Source organism: Meriones unguiculatus, chromosome 15 (assembly GCF_030254825.1).
Source record: "Meriones unguiculatus strain TT.TT164.6M chromosome 15, Bangor_MerUng_6.1, whole genome shotgun sequence".
In the NCBI taxonomy this organism is placed as follows: Eukaryota; Metazoa; Chordata; class Mammalia; order Rodentia; family Muridae; genus Meriones; species Meriones unguiculatus.
The window spans coordinates 55,619,769-55,642,222 of record NC_083362.1 but is presented as its reverse complement, the minus strand read 5'-3'; the positions used below and the strand labels follow the sequence as shown (position 1 = coordinate 55,642,222).

General features: G+C 37.4%; 1 protein-coding gene across 5 annotated transcripts in view; it reads left to right on the top strand.

Annotated features, from left to right (window-relative positions):
• The window catches only part of Erbb4 (erb-b2 receptor tyrosine kinase 4), a 1,096,075-nt gene that overhangs the window by 532,038 nt on the left and 541,583 nt on the right, over positions 1-22,454 (top strand). For all 5 annotated transcript variants that reach the window (XM_060368567.1, XM_060368566.1, XM_060368564.1 and 2 more), the window contains exon 3: positions 21,798-21,984. In XM_060368567.1, coding sequence (XP_060224550.1) covers positions 21,798-21,984 — 187 coding nt within the window. The remainder of the gene's footprint in view (positions 1-21,797; positions 21,985-22,454) is intronic.

Sequence of the window (22,454 nt, the reverse complement as noted above, 5' to 3'; positions counted from 1 at the left end):
ATTTGCAGGTAAATGGTGGGACCTGGAAAGGATCATCCTGAGTGAGTTCTCCCAGAAGCAAAAATACACACACGGTATATACTCACTCATATAGACATACAACATAGGACAAACCCACTAAAATCTGTGCATCTAAAGAAACTAAGCAAGAGAGAGGACCCTAACTAAAATGCTCAATCCCCATCCTGAAAGGCAAAGAGGATGGAAATCAGAAGAAGAAGAAAACAGGAAACAACCTAGGAACCTGCTGCAGAGGGCCTCTGAAAGCCAGAAGAAGAAAACATGAAACAAACTAGGAACCTACCACAGAGGGCCTCTGAAAGCCTCTGCCCTGCAGACTATCAAAGCAGATGCTGAGTCTGATGGCCAACTTTAGGGCAGAGTGAATGGAATTTTATGTAAGAAGTGGGAAATAGTAAGAGCTGGAGAGGACAGGGTCTCCACAAGGATAGCAACAGAACAAGAAAATTTGAACACAGAGAACTTCCCAGAGACTCATACTCCAACTAAGAACTATTCATGGAGATAACCTAAAACCCCTGCACAGATGTAGCCCATGGCAGTTCAGTGTCCAAGTGGGTTCCATAGTAATGGGAACAGAGACTGTCTCTGACATGAACTGATTGGCCTGCTCTTTGATCACCTCCCCCTGAGGGGGGAGCAGCCTTACCAGGCCAAAGAGGAAGACAATGCAGCCACTCCTGATGAGACCTAACAGAATAGGACCAGAAGGAAGAAAAAGAAACCCTCCCCTACAAGTGGACTTGGGGAGGGGCATGCGTGGAGAAAGGGGAGGATGGGAGGGATTGTGAGGGGAGGAGAGAGGGAACTAGAGGGGGGATACGAAGTAAATAAAGTGTAATTAAAAATTAAATTAAATTAAAATTAAAAAATAGAAAGAAACTTTGTTATATGCCTGATAACCAGAGAAGCTACAGGAAGAGAGCAAATAGGACAAGTGGTACAAAACACTCAACCCATTTTCAGTGGCCTTGCATGCTGCTGTCTGCAGGATAGACTATTACACTTCCTATAGTTAGACAATGCTTCTGCATTACAGTAAAAGATCATCTAAATACTTTAGTGCCTGGTGGCTATAGAGATTAAGTGTGTTTATTTCGCCAATTACATTTTGAATTTTAAAATATTTTAAAAAGCTGAATGTAAAAATATCGTAAAAGCTGAGAGACATGGGTACATTCCTTTTTAAATTTTAAAAGTGGTTGTGTTGTGGATGTAGAAGATAGATAGACATGGTGGAAATGGTCTAAACCATATATAACTGTACTTCTCTGTAATTGACAGTTAAACCTTTTCAAAATCATGAATATATAATAAATTCCAGAACCATATAAAAAGGCCTAAATTTATTTTACGCTAGCATTTTTTATTTTTTGTTTTTTATTAATTACACTTTACTCATTTTGTATCCCCCCGTAAGCCCCTCCCTCCTCCCCTCCCGATCTCACCTTCCCTCCTCTTTCTGCATGCATGCCCCTCCACAAGTCCACTGATAGGGGAGGTTCTCCTCTCCTTTCTGATCTTAGTCTATCAGTTCTTATCAAAAGTGGCTGCATTGTCCTCTTCTGTGGCCTGGTAAGGCTGCTCCCCCTCAGGGGGAGGTGATCAAAGAGCAGGCCAATCAGATTATGTCAGAGACTCTAGCATTTTATTTGTTGCCATCGACTTGCTGTCTACAAATTACTTTATTATTTCTCTACATCTGATTTTTTATAATGATATATGATATCTACCAAGAGATTAACATATAACTTTATAATTATAAGATACAGCAAACGTTTGCCATGAATCACACTTATCATTAAAGTAGATGTAATTGATCTACAGTTAATTTCCTTTTGATTACTTTTCAGCCATGAAGCTAGGAATGGATCATTCCTTTGCAGTAACTGTTGTTATCTTGTTTCAATTCAGTCGATGTGATAAAAACTTGTTTTCTATGGCATCCAGCATCTTATGAAAAAAATAACAAAATAAAATGAATGTTGACTTTTCAGGTGTGATAATGTATGTAAAACATTTCAAATATATGAATGAACAAGGAATGAAACCAATTAATTAAATCTGTCAGAAATTTTTATGGAAGCAATTTGTGTTTAAACAACACTTTATCCTACAGCAATTAAGAAAATGTGGCCTCAAGTACCTTTGCTCAGTCCCTAGAGAAGGTCTGCTGAAATTCTGGTTGAGTGTTAAAATTTATTAGACATTTATTTGTTTCAATTGATTCAGCTTGATTATAAAACTGTAATGAAGCAACTGATACAAAGGACATATTAATACTATAACTAAACTTCTCATGAATTGACTTTAACTTCAACAAAAAAACATAACTCATCTGCGTGTTTTGCACAATGTGAACAAAGTGTTAAAAGTGAAAAAAAACAACAACACTATAATCCACCATATGCTCAAGGATATTTTCTTAGGTGGATCATTAAAAAGTGAGCGGATACTGTCTAGGACATGGGCGCTGTTGTCTGCTTTTAATCACTTTGCCCTAGCCAGGCTACCTTAGTGGATGAAGGAGAGCTCAATCCCCATGTGACTTGATGTGCAGGGGTGGGATGGAAGTGGGGGACTTCCCCTTTTCTGAAGTCAAGGGGATGGGGGATAGAGTGAGAATGGGACCTGGAGGAAAGGAGGAATGGGGCTAACATCAGGATGTAAAGTAAATACATAAAAATAAAATTTAAAAAGTATAGAAAGACCTGGAGAGGACAGTAGATCCACAAGGAGACCAGCAGAACCAAAAAATCTGACCCAGGGTTTCCTGTAGAGACTGATGAATCAACCAAGGACCATTCATGGAGAGGACCTAGACCCCCTTTTCAGATGTAGCTCATGGGCACCTCAGTCTTCATGTGGTTTCCCTAGGAAGGGGAGCACTGGCATGAACTCAGTGGCTTGGTCTTTGATCATCTTCAATAAAAGAATATCAGTATACAAGAATATACAAGAATAAGGCCACAGAGAAAGAGGATCCAGACAGTCCTGCTGAGACCTGATAGGCTAGGATCAGATAGTAGGGTAGGAGGACCTCCCCTATCAGTGGATTAGGGAAGGGACATAGAAGGGGTGAGAAGGAGGGAGGGTGGGATTGGAAGGAGATGAGGAAATGAGGGAGGGAGCTACTCCCAGGCTACAAAGTGAATAAATTATAATTAATAATGATGATGATGATGAAAAGTAAAAAAAATAAAAGTATTTGCAGACCTCTGTAGTAGGTACATAAATATATTCATTATAAAATTAAATAAAACATTATTAGTATAGACTAATTATCCATGTGGATGGATATGAGCCTTGTTAACACTTCTTTTATTATTGGCTAAAACTGGTCCTTGATAATATTTTTCACGTGCAAAAACACATTCTGCTAGTCTCACCCTACACTGTCTCTTGTCGCCTTTTCACCTCTGTCATTCTGCCCTTTCTGCCTATAATTCATTTTCCCATGTACATGTCTGTTTATTTAGTATTGTGGCTCGCTAATTTTTTTATATGTATTAATGAATTTGAAAGCATCTGCTGGAGTCTCCTTCAGTACATACCTGAAGAGGAGGACTGTGGCTCCCCAAGATTTCATCAGTAGGCAGTAGCTCAACAGGATGGAGAAGGGCCCCTGAGACCTGTGTGACCCATGATTTACTATTGAGAAGCTCAGTCTAAGACGGGTCCAGTGCAGCCAACTTCAGCCTATGAGATTCTGCTTGGAATTGGTTATAACATGTCCTGGAACTAACATTTGTAGCACCTCTCCCCATGTTCAGGCTTTCCATTCTTTCAGTCCCTCTTTTGTGACTTTCCCTAAACCCTACAGAGGATGGGCATTATACATTCCGACTGAAATGTGTCCTTTATTCCTTGAGTCTCTGCCTTTGTCACTTTTCATTGTTTGTGCTGGGTACTCAGGACGGCAGAGAAAAAGAGTTTTAATAGAATGGTATGACTGCAAATTTGTTTCTTTAAAATTTATGTATTCTAAATATTTACTTTCTGTTTCCTGGACTGCCATGCAGTAATAGATGCCTTGACATTAATAAGTAAAGTAATTTTTTTCTTGTGAATTCATTTGTTTAAAACATATTTTAAATTGTGTACAAGACACGTAGAGACTGGAAATAATGTGCACACATTTCATAAGACATTCTAATCATGATAAACACAGAAACAAGACAGTCTTTACTAGCAAACTGAACCACCTTTCACAGGGCACAATTAAAAACAGTATTAGCCAAGAAAGCAGAGCAAAAAAACTTGAAGTGTTGAATCTTTCCATCCTAGAGTTGGCTTTTGAGCATTTTTATTTTAATGTCATTTGTCCTTTAAGTACTCATTTTTGTTGTGGTTTTTGTTTGGTTTGGTTTGGTTTTTGGTTTTTCGAGACAGGGTTTCTTTGTGTAGCACCGACTGTCATTTAACTTGCTCTGCAGTCAAGGTTGGTCTTGAATTTACAGAGATCTACCTACCTCTGATTCCTGAGTGCTGGGATTAAAAGTGTGCCCCATTACTACCAGGATCACTCTAACACTCTAGAAGTCAGACCTTGGAGAAGCAAGTACACACACACACACACACACACACTTAAATTATTTTAGAATGGAATGTATATTTGATTTCAAATTTATGGACATTTTAAATATATGTAGAAATTTAAAACTGCTGTTCATGTTTTTCCATGCTATCATATATATATGAGATATACATATATCACAATGATATATGTATGTATGTGTATAAAACACTGTGATCAGATATTTTTAGGCTACATGATGAAGCGTTTTGAGGACCAAAGTTTGCATTGCTGTATTTCCTTTCGGATGAAAATATATGTTAGCATGGAATGAAATCTGAGAGGCTTGGGGAGGATGCCTTTCCTTCCCTTTAGAGATAGGAGTCTACAAATAGTTAGGTGAAATTTGCTCAGTACTCTATAGCTAGTTGATACAATTTGCACCAACTTAAAAGCCCAAAAGAACTTGTATACTGATATTCTTTTATTATTCAATTCCTCCCTCTTACTTCCTCTCTTTCTTTCTCCCATCTTTTACCTTATCAAAGAATAACATTCTTCTCTGGGAAAAGGAAAAGAATCCTGTTAGCATTCAGTTCATATAGTTCATCTTCAACGATGCACAGAGTTTTCTACAATTCTTGATTTTCTAAATACAGTGAAGTATCATCTATACTGACAAAGAAAATTTACTGTGGAAAAAATTATACATAAATTTCTATGGAGTGAGTATAATCACTCCTCTATAGGACAAAGCATAAACTATGCATAGTGGTATCTTATTAAAAAACGTATTAAAAATGTGTAACTGGTTTTGGCAAGGAAATATCAAACACAGTGAAATTGTCCTATTTTCCTACCACACTGCACAGTCTCTTCTCTGTGCCCAATGTTGCATGAAGTAGAATGTCTGTCCTTGGTTCCCAGCAGCTTTTGCAACTGGCTTTTCATTTGTCAGTCCCCTTTTTTTCCTAAAGAGGATATAATATCTTAAAATCATTTTCATTCCTATGTTCAGTCTACATAGATAAGAACTTACTTTCCTGAGTCTCTGTTTTGATAAAAAAAAGTTTGTATCTTCACTGTCTCCAATATGAATCCCGCATTTGTATAATATATTTTACTGTGGGATAATTCAGAAACCAGTTTTAAATGGAAGTCTCAAATATCACAAAAATACTATCATGGATTTCGATTTAGCGTTGCACAGAAGTAACAATGTTTATGGAGACAGTAAGGGAATGGGATGTGAGCCTGAAAAATAGGAAGGTGATAGTGAATGAGTCTTTGAGCAGCTAATTATGTGACATATTCCAAACCCTTCTTTATGCCCACTTCTAGTGAGCATCTTAAAGAAATAAAAAGGAATGATTACAAATGAAGACTGGGTTATTTACTTGGGTCATTTTTTTGATGCATACTTTATTCAAGTTCTTCTGACATTTTAAATGTATGCTTTGAATGTTCAGTATATATGGACAAAAGCATAACAGAACAGTAGCCGAGCTATATTTGTAGCATTCTAATTACAGAAGAGTGACTCAAAGTTTTAGATACTGATGATGTGAAAGATCCTTGACACAAACTCTAAGCTGATTCTGTACTGATTCATAAAAATGACTACACCTATGATGGCCTTTATTTTCCATTAAGACCTTTCCCTGGCAAAGTTGCCTTACTAGGCCATAGAGAAAGAGGATCCAGTCAGTCCTGATGAGACCTGATAGACTAGGGTCAGAGGGAAGGGGAGGAGGTGTTCCCCAACAGTGGACTAGGGGAGGGACATAGGGGTGGACAAGGGAGGGAGGATGGGACAGGTAGGAGATGAGGGAGGGGGCTACAGCCAGAATAAAGTGAATAAATTGTAATAAATAATTTTAAAAAGAAAGAAAGAAACGTGGTTTCTAATTAAAAAATAAATATTAAAAATATCTCTATCTTAATCATAATCTGTTTGATCTTGACTAACATGTGTTTTATTGTGTAAAAATGCTGGGAACTAGCAAAGTAAATCTTAGGAATGTACTGCTGGCTTCACTACAGTGCATTAGAAAAAATGTTATTTATGAACTGTGTCCCCAAAGCCTTCATGGCAGGCCCTGGAAGTTACCATCAGTGAAGCCTGCTGTACATCTGAATGACTAGTAATGCCTAAAGGAGTGTGGAGTCACAAGTTATGACATTAAGAAAAAGGTAAAAGTCGATTCAGTGTGACCAGGAAAACTCAGGAAAAAATGAATTTTAAAAATAGTTTGAGACTTTTATGACATTCTTATGATATATAGAGCAACCAGTATTTCTTATAATTCTACAAATTTCAAAGCAAAATGTAGTTTAAATGCAATTATGTAGCTCAGATATAAATTTAATAAAATGTGTTAGATGCTCTCCTAGACTTTGCCTTGTTCTACATAATGAGCACCATTAAAGAAAAAAGTGTACCAATATTGTAAATTACTAATATTAATAAACCTTAATATTAGTGAAATAAGAATATAAAATGTTACATGCAGTGTGATGATTACATTATATTTAAGTAATGGATACATTAATAACAGGTTCTAAGGTTCAATGCAATATCAGTTACTTGAACCCTAGATTATGATTTTTCTCTATTTATTATTTATTACTATTGATTCAGTTTGTACCCTAGCTGTATCTCCCTCCCTCATGTCTTCCTGGTTACCCTCCCTCCCTCTTCTCCTCCCGTGTCCCTCCCCTAGTCCACTGATAGAGGAGGTCCTCCTCCCTTTCCCTCTGGCCCTAGGCTATCAGGCCTCATCAGGACTGAGGCATTGTCCTCCTCTGTGGCCTGTCAAGGCTGAAGCAGCAGGGGGAGGTGATATAAGAGCCAGCCACTGAGTCCATGTTTGAGACAGCCTCTGCTCCCCTTGTCCCTTGTCGTAAAGAAAAAAAAAAAGAAGGAGGACCCTAGAAAAGTAGCTTAATACTCATTCAGAAGTGCAAATAGTACAGATGTCTGAAGAGGAATAAGACAGGGAACAGGGCAGGAACCTACCACAGAAGGCCTCTGAAAGAATCTACCCAGCATGATATTGAAGCAGATGTTGAGACTCATAGCTAAACCTTGAACAGAATTCAGAGAACCTTGTGGAAGAATGGGGAGACAGAAAGACCTGGAGGTGACAGGAGCTCCACAAGGAGACCAACAGAGTCAAAAAAATCTGGGCCCATAGGGCCTGCAGAGAGTGATACTCCAACCAAGGACCATGCATGGAGAGAACCTAGAACCCCTGCTAAGATGTAGCCCATAAGCAGCTCAGATTATGATAATTCAAGTTTCTCATGGTGCAAATGATAGACACCCTGGCATATTATCCTCATCAAAATAGATTACATGCATACCCTTTGTCTGTCCTTGATGGTTATCTCTACTTTTGATACCATCCTGGGCTGGTCTCCTCTGTCTTTTTTTTTTTTTTTTTTTTTTTTCAGTAAAGCAAATTTACCTTTATGCTTGGGGCCATGACTCATAAAAGTCCAAGATCTGTTTGTCTGTTTGCTAAATTTCTGTTTTACCAGTCACAATAATGTACTGTAATGAGGACTGGAAGAAGGAGAAATGTTTCCTCACAACTATATAAGAATTTATTAATATGTATTATCTTAAAATGGCTTAACAGTTTTAACATCAATCAAATTCTCTCTGTGCTCATTTCCCATCATGTACCAAGATTTTTGCAATATACTTTAATCTATTTATGTTTATATTCTGCAAGTCCAGCCCCGTTTTGGACTAAACGAGCAGGAGTCAGGTACTTATTAAAGGGAGAAGAACAGGAAAAAATGGATAGCAACAAATGGATAGAAACAAATTGATTTTGAGCTATTGTTCTTCTATAAGTTGCAAACATTTTCTTTTTTTTTTTTTTTCAATGCAGTTTATTCAGGAACATTGAACAATCCTCGGACCCCGGGGAAAGCCAGCCCACAGCTTAAATAGCCTCTGGGTAGCCAACCCAGGCGTGCCACGGGGGCAATGCAGATAGGTCCACATACATGGAAGCAAGCCAGATCCTCAGCCTTAGCCAAATGTGGAGTTGTTCGTGACAGAGAGCACTCACCATCGGGAAGGTGGAAGGCGGAAACCAGCTCCATCTTTAAGGCATAGCATTCCGCAGTTCTCTACAGTTCCCCCTTTTTGTTTTAGATGCATCAGGCAAGAGTAGAGGTCTGATCTCTGATATTAGAAATAAATTGGGACTTTGTACCTTTTTCTCAGAGGCGGGACCTGGGGCATCAACCCGCATGCAATCAGACATGCTCTTCTCTGGGTCCAAAGCGGCTGACCCTGAGTGCAGTGCTTAGCCTCGCATCCTGAGCGTATCATTTTAGCTTTTTATGGTATCCAGCCATGCTTGGGGAGAATGTCCTGCTTCAATGGCTGTAAAGGCCTGAATGGTCATGGCTGCATCACACTATTGTGAGACTCTAATCTTGCATATATACCACAGGCAAGCCAAGGAGACCAACACCAGAAGGCCTGCTAACACTCCCATGCCCGCCCATTCCTTCAGATGAGGGTCTGATGCTCTTTGGGTGGATGACACCTAAATGAACATCTGTGCAAACATTTTCTAAAAGATATCCTGACAATTTTCTTCTAAGATCTCTATGTGTCAGCAACTTATGGCTATATGTTTATCCCCCCCCAGTCAATAGAAAAGATATATAATAAGTAGCATCCGACATAAAATGGTATGTAAGAGAGATACAGGAGATGACTATGTGGGTACCTAGTTGGCCTCCTAAAGTTGGCACACGTCAAGTGAGATTAACAGTGTGAAAAGCTAGCAGACTGCTAATACCACATTTCGCAAAAAATATGTTTTGAAGCCTCTGACTCTTTTATAAAAACATAATAAACACTAAGTTTTCAGGTAGCATTTTCAAAAATTTAATAAGATATTTGGAAAATATTAACTTGAACACAGATGTTCAAGGGTTTAGCACAGAAATTGGAGTGTTTTTTTTTAATTCGTTGAAACACCTCTTGTCACTAGCAGAAAGATGGTCTCTTCTTTTCATGCTACTGTTTATAATAAAATTATGTGGATACACATACATGACTTAAAATACTACCTAAAGTATAATGAATGATAATAATAAATTAAAAATATTATCAATGGTCCAATTTTGTTTTTATTTTCAGATGGAATTTACCTGCATATATTCTCACATCTGTAAGAGATATTTTTATTTAAACTAAAAATGCAGTAAATATTGAGGTAGTGAAAGTAGAAAAATATTTGCATTATACTTCTTAGTTAACAAATTTCCTGGACATGCTGGCCGGTTTTTGTTTTTCCATTAGCTTATGATGCGTCCCTATTAATAAATTATTTTGCGGCAAACCTGGAACAATAGTAAAACAAACTATACACTAACAATTGAGCAGCGATCCTGTCTTATTCAGTGAAGGAGAATTAAAGAAAATATGAGGAAGGGTAACGACAATTAAATTTGCTATGAAATATAAACCATGCAGCATAGTGCCAGCTCTGCAGAAGCACTTGAGTGGGTGCAGTCAGCTCTGTTTGAGAGGTAGGCTCCTAAGGGCACTAATAGCATTCTAGTAGACTGAATTTACAGGAGTAGATGTTGGTTTGAGCACTAGAAAAGAAAAATACTTGCACAGAAACTTAACCCCCATGACCTATTTTGTTTTATTTCTCTTTTTATGCACTAACACTTTCTATAAGGGATTTGAATTCACCGTCTGTGAAGCAAACCTCACCAGTAATGATTTTCTTTTTTTCTTTTTTTTCTGTATGCTAGTGAGTAGAGATTTCAATAAATTGTAATATCATATCCTATTTAAAACAATTAATGGAGTGCTAAGAGTGCATGCTGAAGCAAAGTGTAAGTGTGTGTGTGTGTGAATTTTGTTAATGGTAAACTTCAAGGGAGGGATGTAAATTCCAAACACACCCACACAAACAGTTTATTAATCTCATTTTTGAAGATTCTTAGCTATTTCATGATCTCAAAGCCTCAATGATGTTAATATAATTCTGAAAAAAAAACTATTTAAATTTAGTGAACTGTTTTAGAAATTGCTGATTAAAGGGACATTTTCTATTTCTATGAAAGGTGTTTCTAGACTACACTGGAAGCAAAATGCTAATTTTGTGGTGGTGGCGATGGTGATGAGTAGAACGCATACAAGTAAAACTCACAATCGATTTCTAAAGTCTGTTGTCCCCTGTGCTCATGAGCTTATCATGAACTTGGTACCTGATGCTGGTAGTCTAATCAAATATTGTTGACCTTTGTTGACATCTGGGTGGTTGTTCAATCCTCCAAAGAATGTAGGGATGTTCACATGGGCATGAAAATGACACTTTTTTAACCAATGTAATATTTTTATTGGTTTTTGGGAAATTCACATAATGCAACCTGATTACATCCTAGCCTCCCAGGTTCCCCCCTGTGACAGCCCCCCCCCAAAAAAAAAGAAAGGTAATAAAAAGGAAAATGGAAAAAAAAAAAAAAACACAGGTCCAGTTTGTGTTGTCATATATTCCCTGGAGCATGATCAGACTTTCAAAGGCCAGCTCTTAAAGAAAACTGAGTCCTTCTTCACCTGCACCCTGACAAGAAGCCATCTTACAGGAAAGGCTACAAGTGAGAGCAACTAAAAAGATGACCACCACTTGTGTCTGATTCACAAAAAAAAAAAAAAAAAAAAGAGACTATTAGTTCCTACCTGGAAAGATACATTTTTATATATTTGAATCAGTTTGGTTACTCAATGTAACTCAAAGAATATGATGTTTACTCTTTCTAACAAAACACAGTTTGCAAAGATAAAATTAAAGTATACTGACAAAGGACCTGGATGAGATTTGGTGATCTAAATTTGTTTGTGGTTACTACTTTACTTAATACCCATCTATGTTCTGTTGTGTTAACTAGGTTTATTAAAAAGTGGGACAGTTTTCAATGTATAAAGATTTATTATTTAAAAAAATTAGTTTGTAGGTAGAATGGAGGAAGAAAGAGAAGAGAGGGGGAAAATGTAGAACTCGGTAACTCTGTTAGAGATTTCAATACAGACTACCCTATCCCTTTCTCATGTAACGCTTTCACGTTGTTCATTTAATACAGAGGAATGTTTTATGTTTTTTTTTTTTTTTTCATTAAGGATAGTAGCGGAAACAAAGAGAAAGAGTGAGACAGAGAGAGAGAGAGGCAGGTTAAATTCGATTAGGACTTACTGTTGGTCCAATTAATTCTAGAGGAAGTACATTGTTTTATTCCTTAATATGACGTGGATGCATTTTGCTGTCTTAAAGGTTATCTGTAATATACTATCCAATGCAATACATTGTGAAGTATTTATTATTATTATTATTATTATTATTTACATTTTATTAACTTTGTATCCCAGCTCTATCCCTCTCCCTCATTTCCTCCCAATCCCACCCTCCCTCATCTCCTCCCTGCCCCTTTCCAAGTGTGCTGATAGGGGAGGACCTCCTCCCCTTTCATCTGACCTTGTTTTATCAGGTATCTTCAGGACTGGCTGCAAAGTCCTTTTCTGTGGCCTAGCAGGGCTGTTCCTCTCTTGAGGGGTGGGGAGGTCAAAGAGCCCGCCATCAAATTCATGTCAGAAATAGTCCCTGTTCCCCTTACTAGGGTACACATTTGAATACTGAGCTACCATGGTCTACGTCTGAGCAGAGGCTCTAGGTTATATCCATACATGGTCGTTGGTTGGAGAAACAGTCTCATATAAGACCCCTGTGCTCATATATATTTGGTCCTTGTGGAGCTCCTATCCTCTCCAGGTCTTACTAACTTCCCCTTCTTTCATATGATTCCCTGCACTCTGCCGAAGGTTTGGTTATGAGTATCAGTATCTGCTTTGATACACTGCTAGGTAGAGTCTTTCAGAGGCCCTCTGCAGTAGGCTCCTGTCCTGTTACTTGTTTCCTCCTACAACTAATGTCCAGCCTATTTGTCTTTCTAAGTGAAGATTGATCATCTTAACCCAGGTCCTCTTTCTTGTTTATCTTCTTTAGGTGTATAGATTTTATTATGTTTATCATATCTTATAGGTCTAAATAAGTGAGCATAAACCATGTGTGTCTTTCTCCTTCTGGGATACCTCACTCAGGATGATCTTTTCTAGATCCTACCATTTGCCTGCAAATATCATGATTTCCTCATTTTTAATTGCTGAGTAGTAGTCCATTGTATAAAAATACCACAATTTCTGTATCCATTCCTCTGTTTATGGACATTTGGGTTATTTCCAGGTTCTTTATAAAGCAATAAATCAAGCAATCAAATTAAAAAATGGGGTACAGAGCTAACAGAGAATTCTCTGTAGAGAATATAGAATGGCAGAGAAACACTTAAAGAGATGCTCAACGTCCTTAGCCATCAGAAAGATGCAAATAAAAACAACCCTGAGATTTCACATTACATCCATGAAAATGGCTAAAATCAAAAACCCAAATGACAACACTTGCTGGAGAAGTTGTGGAGAAAGGGGAACCCTCCTCCATTGCTGGTGGGAAAGAAAACTGGTACAACCACTATGGAAATCAATCTGGCACTTTCTCAGACAATTAGGAATACCACTACCTCAAGATCCAGTTATACCACTCCTAGGCATATCCAAAATATGCTCAAGTACACAACAAGGACATTTGTTCAACCATGTTTGTAGCAACTTTATTTGTAATAGCCAGAACCTGGAAGTGTTTATTCTTATAGTCCATTTCTGCTGATAATCTACACCATTCATTCTTTAAAAAATTATAATGCTAACATTCTAATTTTTAAAATTATTTTATTTTTGTATTAATTACAATTTATTCAATTTGTATCCTAGCTGTAGCCCCCTCCCTTGTACCCTCCCAATTCTGCCCTCCCTCCCTCTTCTCCTCCCATGTTCCTCCCCTAGTCCACTGATAGGTGAGGTCTTCCTCCCCTTCCATCTGACCCTAGCCTATCAGGTCTCATGAGGACTGGATACATTGTCTTCTAAAATTTAAAATAAATATCACATGAATCTTAGGTTTGTCAGGAAATTGTGTTGGTAATTTGAAATTCCCTTTCATGTATTAGTTGGTTACTTTATGTTGTAGCTCCCGAAGGAAAAATGAAAGAACACATCAAAAGCAATATTTTGTTTTATATGCTACTTTTTTAAGAACCTGAGTTGTTCATGAGTTATTGTGTGAAAATGATAGTTACATTAAATACAACTCAGAATTAAAATATACTTGATGGATCAGTTTGTTTTAATTATTTTCACTTCTTAAATTTAAATTTACTTTTAATCTAGTGGACAAGCTAATTGACTCTTAAGATCCTTTAGCATGACCTTACTGTTTTGTTATTGCTTTCTAAATTTCTGGTATGGCTCAGTGTTCAGGCTTATTGTGTACATTTCTTTCCTTAGATTTCTTGTTTTTAAGTTTTTATTTATTTTTTATCAACTACAGTTGCTTCACTTTGGCATTGTCTTTCTCTGTAGCCTGGTAAGGCTGCACCCACCCTCAAGGTGGAGGTGATCAAAAAGCAGGCCAATTATTTCACCTCAGAGATGGACCTTGTTCCCATTACTAGGGAACCCACTGAAAACTGAACTGCCATCGGTTACATCTGTGCAGGGGTTCTAAGTTATCTCCATGAATGGTCCTTGTTTGAAGTATCAATCTCTGAAAAGACCCCTGTGCCCAGATTTTTTGGTTTTTATTGCTCTCCTTGTGGAGCTCCTGTCCTCTAGAGGTCTTACTATCCCTCCCTTCTTTCAAAAGACTCCCTGCACTCTGCCCAAAGTTTTACTGTGAGCCTCAACATCTGCCTTGATACCCTGCTGGGTAGAGTCTTTCATAGGCCCTCTGTGGTAGGTTCCTGTCCTGTTCCCTGTTTTCTCCCTCTTCTGATACCCATCCTCTTTGTCTTTCTGAATGAGGATTGCTCATCTTACCCAGAGTCCTCCTTCTTGATAGGCTTCTTTAGGTGAACAGATTTTAGTATGTTTATACCACACAATGTTACCCATATTAGATAACTCTCTGCTTCTTTCATTCCTTTTTCCCACTCAATGATGCCCATGCCCCATCTTGAGTTCATCATCCTCTAGGATTCAGTAAGTTCTGTCATTGCCTACACACTGCTTTACTGTATTGACTTTACTCTCATCGATACCATCAACAGTGATTGTGATGTGCTAAGGGGATTGGTCATTTCTCATCCATCTTCCTCTTCCTAAAGCTAAAGTTCTAAGATACTCAAAGTACAAGCGCATTCATTCGCAAAGTAACTAACCAAGACCAAATTGTTATTTTAAAATGGTAGTTTAGAATTAATGCTTCTTATGCCTTGTAAAGAACTTACAAGTTATCTGAGAAAAAGTACACAATTAATACATCCACATAGAATTCCAGGAAAGGAAAAAAAAATGAAGGAAATAGACACTAAACTTATGAGCAACACACACACTTGTGTTGGGAAGAAATTATGGCAAAAGAATACTTCAAGTGATTTCTCAGCTAGAGTGTAGTATAACTTTATATACAGGTAGGTATTTGCACATGAATCCTTAAAATAAATGGTTTATGCCTAATGAAACAAAAATAAAAAGTCAATGATACAAAATCAAATCATGATAACTTTCTCATCCGAACAACTTTTTCCTATCTTTAACCTCTCATTATAGCTACATTTGAAATGATGAAGTGGCCACTGTGAGAGTGACTGCTCTCCGAAGTTCTTGTTTGTTGATTTCTTCTATTAATCTCCAATAACTTGAAAAAATGTTTCTCACATAGTAAGTACACAACAGACCTTTTGGAAATACGTACTTGGATGGAAGAATGAAGCTAAAAAGAGAGGGAAATGTGGAGGAAGGGAAGACAAGCGTGTGTAATGACCAACCATGGGCCAGTTGCTTTTAGATGCTGTTTTCCAAATTAAACAAAATGAATCCTTGAGTTTGTTTATTTGAAGAGGCTCAGGTCATGCCCATAATTTGATTTTGTCACGCACCCAACACATAACTCTTTAAGTCCTTGTCTTTGCTGCCACTGTTTTGGTGGCTCTAACTTTATAGTACTATTGTACGGTCACATTTCCATTATGAATTCATACAGAAAATCTCATTTGACTTCAAATTCTCTTTGGAAAGAGCTTTACTTTCTAAACATCAATAAAATTCATGTTTAAAGACTTTCAAGAAGGCTTTTAGGGAATATTTTTCCCATATGATATGGGAAGACAAGGCTTTTACCATTCCGTAATTTTTTTTATCATTTTTTTGTCTTTAGAAGTATGACAATTGCTACAACTATGATGTATGTTCTTACTTAGCTGATATTCTTTCATAAGGATAACACTGAAAAATATTATCCTTACATCACAGTTTCTAGTGAATATGTCTTTAAATAAGAAAGTCACTGTCACCATATTTTGATAGAAATGGGATTTTGTTTTCAGAAATGAGATAAATTTTAGGAGGGATTATGATTATTGCCTTTTTAAAAAATATTTTTCTTTTTATCCTTGAATCTATGTGACTTTGAGAAAGATGTTCATCTTGGTTTCTCAACTGACAAATCAGAAATAATGCACCACGATACACTAAGTGGGTATTAATCACATCAAATATATTATAAATGGAAAATATACACTAGACATAAGTTAATAGCATTATTACAAAAATAAATAGGTGCATAAACGCTGATTACTCTGTAAGAATAAATAAGTTTGAAAACTATTCTGATTTCTGGTCTAATTGATGTCCCTGGTCCAACTGATGTTATATTTATAGTCTTGGTTGTGTCCCATAGAAACCTATGTGATACCTACTTGCTATACTGGGATTGAAAATTAGGAGACTCGACAGCATCATCAGAATCTGTTTTCACCGAAGAAGGCAGCATTTGTTCCTTGTAAATTAATTAAGCCTTTTGTTTTGTGTTGCATGGCCAAATATTTAGACAGATACTAAAGTGTGTCTTGGCATCTTGTCAAATCCTAGGCTGCTACTCTGGCTGTCCTGTTACTGGAGTTGCTCACCCTTTTCATTTAAAAACAACAGCAGGCGAGTCTCATAAGCAGTCACCTCTTAACTCTAAATCCTCAACAGCCATTTCCCATATGCTTTGCAGAAGAGACAGCTGTTGGCAGACATCATTTTACGCAAGCCTATTTTCCTCTTTTAAATTTTGAGTGGAGAAAAATCACATTTACAAAAGACCTCAGACATGAAACTGTCACTCTACATTGTAGAATGAAATGGTACCAAGCAGTTTTCTTGTCCAAACATTGGAGATGCCTGGTGATTGCTTTAGAAAAAGAAGAAAAAGGTTTTGTACGTGCAGCGTGTCCCATAGGCTCATCTGTTTGAACACTAGCTTTCCAGCTGGCAGCATTGCTTTCAGAAATTGTAGGGCCTTAGGAGGTGGAACTCAGCTGGAGATAGTGGGTCCCTTTGGATGGAGAGAGCTTGTCTAAGTCTGTACTCCATTTTCTGAGTTTTGATCCTAGATATGTAACAGTTTATGCTGAAAGCTTCTACTCTATAGGCAGAGCCTTGGCCGCTATATCTTCCCTGCCATGATGGATGGTACTTCCTTAATCCTTGAGCAAAAATAAATCTCTCCCACCTTAAGTTGCTTCTGTCAGGTTTTCTGTCACAGTGATGAAATAACTAATCCAATGATAAATAGAGTCTGTTTATTGAAGAAAAAGTATGCTCATGAATTCAGAAAACAATAAAATTAATACAGGGGAGTCTGCTATGAGCAGTTTTTTATTTAAAGTATTTATATTTTTCTGTTATTAATAATAATAATAATAATTTATTCACTTTGTATCCCAGTTGTAGCCCCCTCCTTCATCTCCTCCTGGTCCCTACATCATTCCCTCTTCCTCCCCTACTTCTCTTCCGTGGTCCACTGATAGGGGAAGTCTTCTTCCCATATCAGGTCCTATCAGAACTGCCTGGATCCTCTTCCTCTGTGGGCTGTCGGTTGCCCCACAGGGAGAAGTGATCAAGCACAGGCAACTGAGTTCATGTTAAAGACTTTCACATGCTCTTTTTTTATTATTAATAAAATTAGACCAGATACTGAAGCCCAGCTTCTCATAGAGTTGTGTATCAAACAGTGGGAAACTGAAAGCAGAAATTCAAAATACAACACAGTATCTCTACAAGCAGAAGGAATATAGAATGCTTGTTACTAGCTTATTAATTTTTCCTGGTAAACTTCTTAATACTATTTCCTCATTAAGAATGTGTCTGCTTTAGATATTCCCAGACGTGTAAGGAGGGGCAGGGACAGAAAGTAATTGCCTCAGGGAAGTTAATAGAAAATCTTACCCATACAGAAGCTACAATTTGCTCCTACATTTGTCACCGTCAGAGAAGCCATACTATCTGCATTCATTACCAACAGAGGGAACTTTCTACCCCTCAGCCATCCTCTTTCTTGTCAGCAGACTTTTCTATTTCCTGTTCTTCACGATATCACAGTCATTTTACTTCCAGTGTACTTATCACACTAATCACTATTATATTTATGGCTGTCCTCAATCACAGGCTGTGTTAGTGTTTAGGGTGATTTCTCATTAGGTCTGGGTACATCAAGCACGGCAGTCAAACAATTCAGAACTATTTTGAAGAGCTAGAGATGCTTTTGCACAGAAATAAAGAGGATGTGGCATGGATCTTCCAGAGACGCCTGTATGAAAGTAAATCAAAAAGAATGGAGTTAATTCAGATAAACCTTAAGATAAATAAAAGCACATTTCTGCGGTTATTATTCATTTCTGCTAAGGTCATCTTAAGAAAAAAAAAAGGAACGCATGAAAGAAGGAAGGACAGACAAAAGGAAGACAAGAAGGAAGGGATGGAGAGAGGGAGAGAGTGACAGAGGGAGGGTTAACCAAATCAGGAATTGTATCAATTAAAAAACATATAGTTGTTTAAAGAACAGTGGAACAAGTTAGATGTTTGAAAATAATAAAGATAAGTTTTTCTGAAAGAATCTGCACGCACAAGGATGGCATACGAACAAGCCAATTTTCATATCTATCCTTTATATCTTTCTTATATGTTAGAAATAAAGTTGCATTCTTATTGGCCAGGAGATTTCTCAGTGGCTAAAGGCCTTAATGGCCTTCAGTTTCATGGACTTCCTGAACGAGTTGTTGCAGGGAGTGGACATTAGACAGTAGAAGACAATATGTCCTACTGAACAGATGCTAAGCTCATAGAGAGGATGCAGCATCTGTAGCTTGCTGTACCCTTATCTGGCCCTGAATCTCTTCAGATAAAGCCATGGTGAAGGTTTTCTCCTTCATAGACTTTCTAGTGATTTTTACTTGTACAATGCTCCATGGGCACAAAACATGAAATCAATTTTCAATGTTTACTTTGAGCAGCAACCTCAAAAAAACATGCTCTTTGCAAAGTAATAGCTACAAGGACTTAAAAGCATTTCTTTCTAGATTTCAATTCTGCTCTGTTAAACAGACATTGCTGACTGTCTAGTGAACACCAGTGGTCAGTATTAAGAGCTGAAATTACATATAAAAATAAAAGTAGGAGGCATTTCTGAATTTTAGAATTGAGTTGTAAATTTTAAAGAAAAGATATAAGTGTCCTGAAGATTATGTAAAAGAAAGATTAAAAAACAATCTTATGCTGTAATATTATGAACATTTTTTTTTCTTCAGCTAATTGTCCTGAGACAATTTGTCTGCCTGGCTACTTTCTGTAATAATATTTGTAATAGCTCACATCTATTAAATTCAATTGGCTATAAACTTTCTTGTCTATCTTACAATGCTTGCAACAGCTTTGTAACAGTCATATTGTTATGACTTTTCTAAAGATGAAAATGCTGAAGACTTTGGTGACTTAACAGCTTCATCAAGTTTACATAACTAATAAGGACAGAGGCCAGATTTTAGGCAAATTTTCTGGTCAGGCCACCCTCTATCTCTTGTCATTATACTTTCCTATTATAGCTACTTATATTGGCTACAATATATTTAATACTTGTATAAAGCCCATATATATCTCTTTGTATCTATATAGATATATAACAAGATTGTATTATATGTATAAATTGTATTTATTTTTATAACAAAGTTCTGGAAAGATGAAAGCGTTATTCTTTGGTTCTTTGTAATGGCTAAAAAATTGAAACAACAAAGAATGGACATGATCATATGTCCCTATAAGATAGTTCAACACTTAATTTACACTTTTTCTTATCTATCTTTATTATCCTTGTAGACCAATATTAGCTTAAACTATGTTACTAAGTCCTTTTAAGCATTAGGAAATCATCTTGTTATTAGGATTTTTTCTATTAACATATGTCCACAGAAATGGTTTCAAAATATATGAAAGACACACATTGTATATAATCACTTATAAGTAGATATAAGACACATAATATAGGATAAACATATTAAAATCTGTACACCTAAAGAAGCTAAGCAGAAGGAGGACCCTGGGTAAGATGATCAATCCTCACTCAGAAAGGCAAATGGGACTGACATCAGAAGAAGGGAAAAAAGGGAACAGGACAGGAGCCTACCACAGAGGGCCACTGAAAGACACTACCCAACAGAGTATCAAAGCAGATTCTGAGGCTCATAGCTAAACTTTGGCCAGAGTGTGGGGAATCTTATGAAACAAAAAGGAGGTAGAAAGACCTGGAGGGAATAGGAGCTCTACAAGGAGAGCAACAGAACCAAGAAATCTGGGCACAGGGCTCTTTTCTCAGACTGATACTCTAACCAAGGACCATTCATGTGGATAACCTAGAACCTCTGCCCAGATGAAGCCCATGGCAGCTCAGTATCCAAGTGGGTTCCCTAGTAATGGGAACAGGAACTATCTCTGACTTGAACTCAGTGACTAGTTCTTTGATCATCTCCCTCTGAGGTGGGGAGCAGCCTTACCATGATACAGAGGAAGACAATGCAGCCACTCCTGATGAGACTTGATAGGCTAGGGTCAGATGGAAGGGGAGGAGAACCTCCCCTATCAGTGGACTTGGAGAGGGGTATGGGAGGAGATGAGGGAGGAAGGGTGGTATTGGCAGGGCATGAGGGAGGGGGATACAGCTGGGACACAAATTGAATAAAATATAATTAATATAAAAAATAAAAATTTAAAAAGAAAATATATGAGGAAAAGGGTGTTGTAAATAGTAGAAAAGTAGGAGCATAAACTCAAGGTGCCATGCATTACTTTTAGATTTAGAGCATTATCTCTTATAATTTTTAAAAGATTTTTTTTTTAATTTTTATGCTCTCTGAAAAGAAAATATTTTTAAAAGTCTTTATTAAAGAAATTTATAATATAATAATCTGTTTCTTGTCATTTATTGTATTCTCTAGGTAAGAGAAAGTCCTTAGTATTAATAATGTATTTTCAAGTGTCTACTAATAGGTGGTTCAAATGTTGTAACAAATGGCACATCTTCGTCAATTAATAGCTAGAAAGAACTCTAGTAAGCACTATGTAATTAGCAGCCCTCCTTCTTGATCACAGCCCTCGTTTCTACCCTGAGTTCACTTCTGTAGTCTCCCTGCTAATACATTGGGCGAGTGATTGGTGGATTAATGAGTTCTAGGACTTGACTCTCTGTGGCAGGTATGATTTCAAGACATAGCTTACTACGGTAAACGTGGGCGCGACTACAGCAGCCCACTCTTCTTTGTTCTTTGTTCTATGTTTTTACTCCAAGACAACTTGATCCCAGCAAGACCAGGAATAACCACAGTTCCATTTTGATAAACGTAGTACTAAATACCCATAAAAATCTGTCACTGAATCTGCAACTAATGCAGAATGTTCTTACTATAGTGACCCTGCCAATTTAATTCTCACCTGTAGCTCGATTTATGGTTCTATGTCACATCCTTGTAGTTTATCAATGAATGAGACCTTTATTCCTTTAACAGTATTCACGTATCAGGTGTGAGTAATGTCTTATTAAAAAAAAATCCATTATTTTATTATAACCACATTCACGATTTTGAAAAGAAATACAAGATATTTAAATGAAATTCTAACCCTTTGTGATCCTCTATTATTAATCCAATATGAATATGAATTTCGTGTGGAAATTAGAATATTAAATTAAGAGCTGAAAATTAGAGTTAAATAACATTTTTATTTGCATGGCTATATTACAACCTGTCAAGTTAATTTCATTTTATCTAACATAGAAAATTGTTTGTGCTTTTTCAGTCTATCCGGGAAGTCACAGGCTACGTGCTGGTGGCACTGAACCAGTTTCGTTACCTGCCTCTGGAGAATTTACGCATTATTCGTGGGACAAAACTGTATGAAGATCGCTATGCCTTAGCGATATTCCTAAACTACAGGAAGGATGGCAACTTTGGACTTCAAGAACTTGGATTGAAGAACCTGACCGGTAAGAAAAATTTGAAAACTAGTGCGTAACGTGATGTGACGCCCGTACAATGTGCATGCGTGGAAGGGTCCGCAGCGCCTATGCGCATACTCGTTTCCTGAGACCGGAGGCCTTCAGCTTTTATTTACAGACGTTTCCAGTGCCTTGTGAAAGATAGCAGAATGCTGTATCTCAGCTGAACAGAAGCACACTCTTAACCGAGTGCTCGGCCACTGCAAACAGAGATAGGAAGCAGGCTTCAGAATGCTGTTTGGTGGTCGCAGGTGAATGGCGGACCAGATCTTCAAACCATCTGGGATAGCCAGGCTGTCAGAGCTGAGCCATGCTCAGGCTATTACATCTAGTTCGACTAATCCTTAGATTTTACAGGATCACCTGACTGTCGGGGAACAGCCTAATTTATTCTGTTTCAATTTCTTCCATCGAGTAGCTCACTGAACACCGTCGCCATTCTCAGCCTGTTTTGGTGC